Source organism: Sinocyclocheilus rhinocerous, unplaced genomic scaffold (genome assembly GCF_001515625.1).
Source record: "Sinocyclocheilus rhinocerous isolate Xijiao unplaced genomic scaffold, SAMN03320098_v1.1 scaffold1234, whole genome shotgun sequence".
Lineage (NCBI taxonomy): Eukaryota > Metazoa > Chordata > Actinopteri > Cypriniformes > Cyprinidae > Sinocyclocheilus > Sinocyclocheilus rhinocerous.
The window spans coordinates 1,624,865-1,634,916 of record NW_015656153.1 but is presented as its reverse complement, the minus strand read 5'-3'; the positions used below and the strand labels follow the sequence as shown (position 1 = coordinate 1,634,916).

Sequence of the window (10,052 nt, the reverse complement as noted above, 5' to 3'; positions counted from 1 at the left end):
CAACTATTGGCGCAAGCTAGATTAAAGTGATTATTACGTTTTGAATATGGATATTTTTCTTACAAAAACGCATCGATTCGCTACAGAAGGCCTTTGTTCACCCCCCGGAGCCGTGTGAGACACTTTTTTTTAATGGATGGGCAATTTTTATTTAAGTGCTTTTGGACTGAAGCAATGCAACACCTGCTGAGTGGCATTAAACAGCTTGAAAGATCAAAGACAATTTTTAATATAACTGACTGGATTCGTCTGAAGGAAGAAAGTCATATACACCTAGGATGCCTCGGGGGTGAGTAAAACGTAGCCTAATTTTCATTTTTGGGTGAACTAACCCTTTAAGGACCCACGGACACCTTGCAATCATATTTAGCAACACTGGCCCACTGTACACCTGGCAATAACATGTATTTTCATCAATCAGATCACAATCGAACATCACTTAACCATATTAAAATCCAGGTGTAAATGCACCCAAGACACATTCACATTCAAATCAATTAAACAACATTTGGATGTGGTGAGGTATAGTTTCTGGCCACATTCGATGATGTTTTTGTTTTTTCTGCTCTCAAAATGGTCAAATAACCTTTCAATTTTGATACCTGATTTGTCATCTGACCTCTCATTAATGATTCCACTGAACAACATGTCTCTTATTTTAAAATCACCCGTCTATTTCTCTATTTAAAAGCTTTATGTTTTACTCTTTAACCCCTACTAACATATAGCATAAATGCTATACGTTTTACACTGGAGGTGGTTTTTACAAAAAAATTAGTGCAGTTTTCCATTTTGCGCAGGTTAGTACTAAATGCAATCTAGATAAAGAATATCCAGACAGGATGAGAAATTTGTTGGAAGCTTCATGTAAATAAATATCTGATATCGCTTGGCTTATGATACTGCAGCTTCCCTATTATTACAGCATTCGTATGAAGCTCACTAATGAACCATTGCCCACCTGAGCAGGTCTGTGATGCAGTTCTCGCAGAAGCGATGTCCACACTCAGTTTGTCGGGGGTTACAGAGCACAAGCCTGCAAGACTCGCAGCGATACTTGGCCTCAGGGGTCGTGACAAAGTGGTCCCTAAATCCGCCATGCAGGGGCAAGAAGCCTGGCTCGGGCCTGGGCCGCTGGGCCATGGAGGGCATGGCAAGAGATGGAGGACGCTGCTGCAGGGCAATCTGCTGTTCCACATTACGCCCTGCGGACATGACCTGAAGAAAAACAGACAGATTAGGATCTAAACTCTACACCCATAACATGAACATGAGAAAAATGGAAATGCTGAATATCTTAGTTATAGAAAAAGTTCACAATGACTTCCAAAAACACACCATTCTGAAAGACGAAAAAGGATAGTCTACTGTCAACTTTGGCACATTCAATTTTTTCTTGTTCAGACTGAAGCTGTCAAGAATTCTGTATTGTCTGGGAAACATTATTGAAATTAAAATGGAATGGGCTGTTGTCTGATTGGATCCAGACCCCCTTGGCTAACACCAATGTGTGGCCGCCTCGCTGCCATTGTTTCAAGAACACAAGTGCTGTTAAGTGTTTAGTAGGAATACTGTTCCAACTTTATGAAGTCAGAAGAGTTTGATGGATTTAAGGTGTGACTACCTGAAGCCCCCAAAAGCATTTGGACACTTAAGACACACTTAAAATGTCAGCAATACATCAAACCAGGTGGCATCTGCAATCAAATGATGCTTGACTTTCAGTTGTCTAACTTCACTCTTGTAATTACTTTTACTAGTCCCAATGTGATTTTACTGGATGAATGTTCCTCTTAAGTTCACACAGGTGTCGTACTAGAAAAACCACCGGTGTAGTTCATCACATTAGCTGTGGAAATTTGTGGAAATGCTTGAAATTAGCTTTGAAGACAAATATAAATTGCCCATGTAAAAAAAAAAATCCTAAACAAATAATAATTAAAAAACAAATCAATAAATGCAAGTGCACAGCATATAGGAACTCCTTCAGATATACCTTTACATTGTTGTGGAATATAAACACTATCATTCAAAAGTTTGCCATCACAGGCCATATATACACACACACACACACACACATATATATATATATATATATTACTGTATGAAAAAAAAAAAACTTGCAGTGAACTTCAGTGTACATAAAAATAAATTTTTATTGTTTTATCTTTAGAGATACACCAAAAATGCAATTCTGGCCAATACTGTTGATAATAAATGTCAAGCCAATAAATAGCCCACAAAAATGTTCACAGTTAAAAATTTTATATCAAAGTCAATTTAAATAAATACATATGTTATCCCTATCCCTATATATAATATCCCTATTCACCATGTATCGTCTTACACTTACTTAAATAAATAAAAATAAATAAATAATATATATATATATATTTGGGGGGTTCCATTTTTTCAGTTTAAATTTTTATGGACTCCTTTTTAATGGTTAAATTACATTTGATTAATCAAAAAGCATGTCTAATTAATTAAAATCATGAAACTTATATTTAACATCAATTTATTAAAAGTTTAACACAAATTACATGTTTAGGGTCCTATGAAATGTTTAATTTTTTCCAACCTTATGTTTTATTGTTACCAAATTCTGTGTTTTAGCATGTCTAATTATTTGAAAGCATAAAAACAAGTTTCAATTATTCTTACAATAGCCTTACGATTTTTTCCTCTCAGAAATTCTGTGTTGAGTATTTACATTTTTTAAGGCATAAAACATTCATTTAATTTCTCTTTTAAATAATGAAAATTAAACACATTTTATTTTTGGGGGGAAATAAAGGGGATTTAATATTACAATTAAAATATTGAACAAATATTGTATGATTATTCCTTAAAAATAAGGTTTTAATAATTTTAGTAGTAGTAGTAGTGATATGAGGATAGTTTTACTCAAATGAAACGGTCAAATGCTCATGAAGTGACTCTCAGAGCAGTTCTGGAGATGTTCATGTATTATATATATATATATATATATATATATATATATATACACACACACACACACACACATATATATATCAGTAATATCCCTATTCACCATGTACATTGTTCTACACTTATTTATTATTCAATAAATGATTATAAATTTTATTTTTATAAAAAGTGAATTTATCTATATCCACCTTTACAAAAGCAGTATTTTCTGATACACACAAAACCAAATTATTATAAAATGATGTCAGCATTTTCATTCCACAATTGCTTATGAAAAACATGACGACAAAGTAAGCCATGACTGAATCATCTTGACTGCGAGTAAGTGACGAGGGCGTCGTCATCGTTTTGTGGCTTAATATTTACAAATACTAGTGGGAGTGGGAGTATGCTCACTTGTGTGTGCGCGCGCATCAGGGCGGAACTTCGCTGTGCGCGATACAGAGACCGCAACCATGTAACGTAGAGACAGAAATTACATGCCGTCGTGTAAATAAGATAAATAACATAAGCAAACAAGCATTTTCATTCCACAATTGCTTATGAAAAACATGACGACAAAGTAAGCCATGACTGAATCATCTTGACTGCGAGTAAGTGACGAGGGCGTCGTGAGACCTATTAACCTCTTAAATGCCGTCTGACATCACAACGGCTTGACTTCTGCCTCTCTGCCTGTTTCACATCTCAGGCCAAGGTCAGACAGATAGAAGTTAGTCATCTCCTCTTACATTTTCATATTCTAATACTTGCCACAGAGGCGACGCTTAAACATTGTGCTTATATTGCCACATCAACAACTCCTGACCGGCAGCTCTCAGACTGGGAAATCCCTTCATAACAGGCATAGCTCTCTAGCTCTAATAATATCTCCCCTATGAGCCAGCTACACACCAACCACACATGCAGGAAGGTCCCGGCTCCATTGCTGAACACTGTTAGAATTCCTTTAATAGAGGATACCACAGTTATTCCACAAGAGTGACTGGTTCCCATCACACATGCCTCTTCTCCAGTACAGAGACTTTCCGACACAAAAGGAAACTGAAATTATAGCTATATATGGTGCATGTTTATGAAGGTAGGTAAACCTCGCAAAGAAATATTTTCAATTGGGAAATTAGAGCTCAGTTATAGATCAGTCGAAATGGTTTGGCCTAGCATCCAGTGACAAACAACTGCTCTTGACAATAAAACATTAGTAATGTCGTTTGCCAAGGCATATTCGAGGTTACGGATCTGAACAAACTACTAACACCAAGTAGTAAACTTCAGCATGTAACTCATCCTACACAGACACTACGGACAAAAACGGTACCTCAAATTGTGAGGCTTGTTGAAAAGAGGTGTGCAACGTCTTTTTCAACCAATCAGCTTGATGATTTATGCCTAGTGAGTGACAAAATGGCTGAAAAATCCCATGAACTTACATTGAAAAATAGACTCGAACCTTTACTTCACCAGTAAGATTAATCACATTTTTATTTTCAATTACAATTATGGCTTCCAACAAATATGAACAAAATGATAAAAAACATTACTTTTTGCTATTATGCTCCTGTTTGGGCAAAAATACAATTCATATGCCAAAGATATTTTTAAATATACTTAATAAATATTTAGTATTTATTAATTTAATTAATTATTTAATTAAAGTATCTATCCATCTATATCTATTTTTTTGGGGGGGGGTATTTTTATTTGATTTTCAGTTATTTAACTGCAATATAATTCAAATATCCAGTTTTTAAAAAAAAAATAAATAAATGCATGATGTTTCCAAAGTCACGGAGTAATAATTTTAAATAATCTTTATCTCAGTGTTGACCAAAATAATTGTGATTATAATTATTGCCATAATAGCAACATGCTAAAAAAACATTAAAAACTTTTTTGGACAGGCACTCTCATTTTTTTAACCGGTTAATGGTTTGTTGCCCAGATAAATGGCTTTTGGGAGGAAGATGACAACCATGTTTGGACAGCCATGTGGGATGCTCACCCTCACACACAATCACATCCAATTACATTATTCACACTCTCAGCAAGAAAAGTTAAATCCCATCTGACGCATACAACACGTTACAGCCTTAGTGATGGTTGGGTGTTTCACAAACGCTCTCCATGGCCCAACATGCCTTTTGTAAAATTACGACGACAGTAACTCAAATGATTTCAGCTCTATCTTTACTGGACATTATGACTGGGAAAATTCCAGAGTCACTCATGAAAACAAAAGCGAATATTCCCAGTTAGTTGTGTTGGAAAGCTCAGTGGATCTCGTCCCTGATTTTGTTTCTGTTTTACTTAAGGTACAGGTATTTCCCTATCTCTTGTCTCATGAGGTCAAAAATAAAACTAACTACCAACAAGTGTGGATAAAACTGTCCCTGAAATAATCCACAAACAAAAATATCCAACTACACAAACAAATGAAAGAAACATTCAGAGTACTGGTGGCTGACCAGAACGTGCAGTTCTCTAGGGATTTCCAGGAATATTTAAGGGGCTTTTCCATTTGCTGCCTCATCCCTCTCTGTCACTGCTGACAATACACATACACACCCACACCCACACACACACAAGCACGTAAACGCTCATTAAGAAAAAAAAGACGTTAGGAAGCTGCTAATAAACTATTGTTTATGCCAGGAATTATGTGACCTTATCCAAATGTAAAAGAAGCTAAACAATGAATTAATTGTATAAACAAATATTCATATACACTACCATTCAAAAGTTGAGCAAAAATCTTTGATAAGATTTTTTTTTTAATGTTTCTGAAATAAATCTCATATGCTCGTCAATGCTGCATTTATTTGATCAAAAATACAGTAAAATAGTAACATTGTGAAATATCGTTACAATTTAAAATAACAATTTTCAGTTAACATAGATTTTAAAATGTAATGTATTCCTATGATGGCAAAGCTGAATTTTCAGCAATCGTTGCTGCAGTCTTCAGTGTCACGCGATCCTTCAGAAATCATTCTAATATGCTGATTTGCTGCTCAAGAAAAATGTATTTTTATTATTTTCAATGTTGAAAATAGTTGTGCCGCTTAACTTTCTTGTTGAAACCGTGATACATTTTTAGGGTTCTTTAATGAATACAAATTTCAAAAGCACATCATTTATTTGAAACAAATCTTCTGCAACATTATAAATGTCTTTACTGTCACTTTTGATCAATTTATTGTGTCCTTGCAGAATAAAATGCAGTAATATATAAAAAAAGACAACAAAAAACAAAATTACTGACCTCAGACTTTTGAATGGTAGTGTAAATGCTTCATAATAGCACAGTTTAAGTTAACTTCATGGTGAAAAACAACTTTTTTTGTGATCTAGTGAAATTGTGACCTAGTCCAAGACATAAAGGAATAGTTCACCCAAAAATAATTTACACACCCTCATATTCCAAACAAAAGGAGATGTTTAGCAGAATGTCTAAGACTCTCTATTCCATTCAATGAATGAACCGTTTCACCATTCACTTTCACTTTATAGAGACATTCAAGTCATTCAGGTTTAGAACGACGGTAAGTAAATAAGGACAGGATTTTCATCTTTAGGTAAACTGTTTTTTAATGGTAAAATTCCCAAAAAGCAAGATGAAGGACAAAAATGTGTCCCATATTATCAGTGCATTTATAGTTTAAATAATTAAAACATGCGACTTAAAACCAAGAACGAATGAGACAAGACTAAGCAATGCTAGCTTTAAGCAAGCATCCATCTCATAAAGAACATAATACCAGAGAGGGCTGCAGGTGAAAAGTGTAACACAATACATTTCAGACTGTTAGTTTAGAGCTGAGGAGCGTCAAGGTAATACAGATTTTTTTCTTTGAATGTATTTGCGCTGCAGGAGATCTCATAACAAAAATGAAAGAGAAGTAAGAAGGGGAATATCACCTCTTTCTGGCCTGACCTTTTACTAGAGGAAGACATGTGTGACTACTTTAGGTCACTTACAGGAATAAAACACCATTTCAGATGTGAACATATGATGAAGGTGTGATGGGTAAAAAGTAATGGGGTAACTTTATGTGAAAATGCAAAGGAAGAAGTTGGGCTTATGTCATCTTCTCAGCCACCTTCTGCTTTCAGAAGAGCGTCTGCTCCAACTTCAGTTGAAATCAAGCCCCAAATGTGTTCCCTATAGTGCATCACAACACTTAACTGTGTTATTCTGAGAGTGAAACTATGCTGGATTCAAACAGTCTCAGTTTTGATCTGCACACAGCAGCACATGTTGGACTGTTTTAGATTTTTAAACTGCTTCTGTCCACTGGCTATTTTTCATCAGGCTATGTAAATAGAGACAGACTGACAATCTATATTTACACTTTACTACTTTTTCAGTCATCACTTTATTGAATATTGAATTTACTGATATATTTAATATTCTTCTTCTTGGTATAACATTACCTAATTTACATAACAGTCACCACACGTATCCACAGCTTGCAGAAAAATTCAATAGTGCCAAACTCCCCACATAATAGTTGCTTTGTTTTTAGCATTAAACATCATTACACTTAATTACAACTCACAAATCTAAAATCAAGAACTAAACATAATACACATTACCGTTCAAAGGCTTGGAGTCGGTAAGATTTTCTTTGAAGAAATTAAACTTTTATTCAGAAAGAATGCATTAAATTGATCAAACGTAAAATTTAGAACGTTATTGCAAATAAATGCGGTTCTCTTGACGTTTCTATTTAAAGAATACTTTAAAAAATGCATCATGGTTTCCACAAAAAATATCAAGCAGCACAACTGTTTTCAACATTGATAAGAAATGTCTCTAGAGCACCAAATCAGCATATTAGATTTCTGAAAGATCATGTGACATTGAACACTTGATTAATGGCTACTGAAAATTCAGCATTGCCATTAAATAAATAAATGAAAAAAAAAAAAAAAATTATATATATATATATATATTGAAAACAGCTATTTTAAATTTTAATAATATTTTACAAATTTTATCAAATAAATGCAGCCTTGGTGAGTAAAAATGTAGAAATATATGTGATTATTATTAGCTGACATTATTTATACGTGTTTAATAATATATTTCAAATACTGTGTTTTATGTTTGTGTGTTTTTTTGTAGAAAACACTGTGCAAAAAAAACATACATAAAACAATTAAATATCGATTCTACATATAGGTTTATCATATTTGCTGTAAAAAATTAGTACTGGTCAATCTACATTTAAAACTAAATTAGTACAGAAGCTAATCCTTTCTGATTAGAATATGATATGCAAGACAGAAGTACACCCATTCTCTGTCTCATAAACTGCATCCAACAGTGGAATACAGTATGCCATCATGGTTTTTTCCATCAGTAGCGTAACGTTACAGGCCTAAATCATGCAAGAATTTTGCAAGTTAGGTATTGCCCCCAAGGAATAAGACCACAGAAACATTAAAGATCACACTGTATGAAGGTTATACAGGCTTTAGTTTAAAGACCATAAGCTCTTTCTATACAACAAAGCCTATATAAAACGTACATGTGGAATTTATAGACCTTTAAATGTAAAAAGATCACAATTGTGCTCATAATAAAAGCAAAAGTGGAAAGTACACCACACACATACATGCAAAGGTGAGAAGATCTTCTACCAGCAATGGCAGCACAATCATCTATCATGAATTTGTAAAGCAGCTGTTCAGGATTTAACCTGTTAACATGTTGATAGCCTAACGTGTTTCACAACTTCAAGAATCAGATCCCAAATGATATCCCTGTTTGTCCAGGAGACAGTAAAGAGTGCAGGCGAACCTCTCAGATCAAAGCAATACACACTTTGATTGCTGTAACGTTAGGTGAACCCATAGACTTTGGGTTTGCCTAATCTTACCTTTCACTAACATGAGCTACACATTATTTTACATGTGGATCTGTGAAATAGCCATCCACTTACATGAATCAGTTGGTCAACGATGTCGTCCGATGATCCAACCGTGTTTCTCTGAAGAATTTCACGAAAGGAGCCACGGATGGTCCACTCATATGACAGACACACCGAGACAACAACGTCCAAATTTACGCGGCCACAGATCCGTCCTCGCTTCTCAAACAGGCTACAACGGCCGTAGGATCAAATCGGGTCATTTTGACATCGGAATGTTCCAAAAACGACTCGGTTGAGGTACACGAAAATGTAGAAGCCGCCACTGTGGCAGGGTGCTGTTGATGCTAAGTCTAGTAACTGGAAAGCCCCCTTGGTCTGACTTCCTCAGGAAATCCCCGTCATGAAAAAAATCGTAGCTGGTTGTAAAAGGACGCCATAGAAAGAATAGGCTGCAGTGTGGCATCTGGCCGCTGGGTGGAGCCAAAGCTCATGCCAATCCGTGATAGAATCGCTTTTACTTCAGCTGCTCTTATCCACGTGTTTCTAATAGGTGATGAACTTTGAGATGCATGCATTACTGTTCAAATCTTCTGACATATCGAGTAAGTTAAAGGAGTCTAAACTGATTCTGTTCTAGGACACCTGTACGACACTTGTGATCACTTTTGATGGAACTACATTATTTTGTTGTTGTTTTGTGCGTGTGTGTGTGTATGACAAGCCACTATATGGATGAATATATTAACGCAATAATGACAAACACAATTAAACTACTAAAATACTAAAACTAAAAAACAACAACAGAACGTAAAAATAATAAACTAATTCAAAATTGTAATAAAAACTATTGGTATCTCAGTGATACTAAAATAACAGCATTGATGTACTGTACTATTCACATTTTTATTACTATTATTAAATTCCTCAAATTATAGGTGTTTTTATTATATCAATACAATTATTACAAGTATCAACACATATTTTTTCTTTGCATCATGGCAATGATTTTTTTTCACATTACAGTGAGAACTCTGAAAGGAAATACACTGAATTGTCGTAACAATATCATACAATGTAAATAAATCTTAATTTTCTTCATGCAAAACTTTTTTTTTTTCTTCAATTTGTGGTAAAATACAACCCAGAGTTGTTGTTGTTGTTTGTTAAATTCATACATTTTTACCAAGTCCTTTATTACTGAGATCCACCAATAGTCTTCCA

General features: G+C 34.6%; 1 protein-coding gene across 1 annotated transcript in view; it reads right to left on the bottom strand.

Moving 5' to 3' along the window:
- Positions 1 to 9,556, bottom strand: part of LOC107719479 (TNF receptor-associated factor 3-like) — a 17,889-nt gene extending 8,333 nt beyond the window's left edge. Inside the window, exons 1-2 of the mRNA XM_016526896.1 lie at positions 8,901 to 9,556; positions 962 to 1,218 (exon numbers count right to left, since the gene is read on the bottom strand). Of these exons, the coding sequence (XP_016382382.1) occupies positions 962 to 1,215 (254 nt within the window). The 5' untranslated portion in view covers positions 1,216 to 1,218; positions 8,901 to 9,556. The remainder of the gene's footprint in view (positions 1 to 961; positions 1,219 to 8,900) is intronic.
- Positions 9,557 to 10,052: the final 496 nt, after the last annotated feature.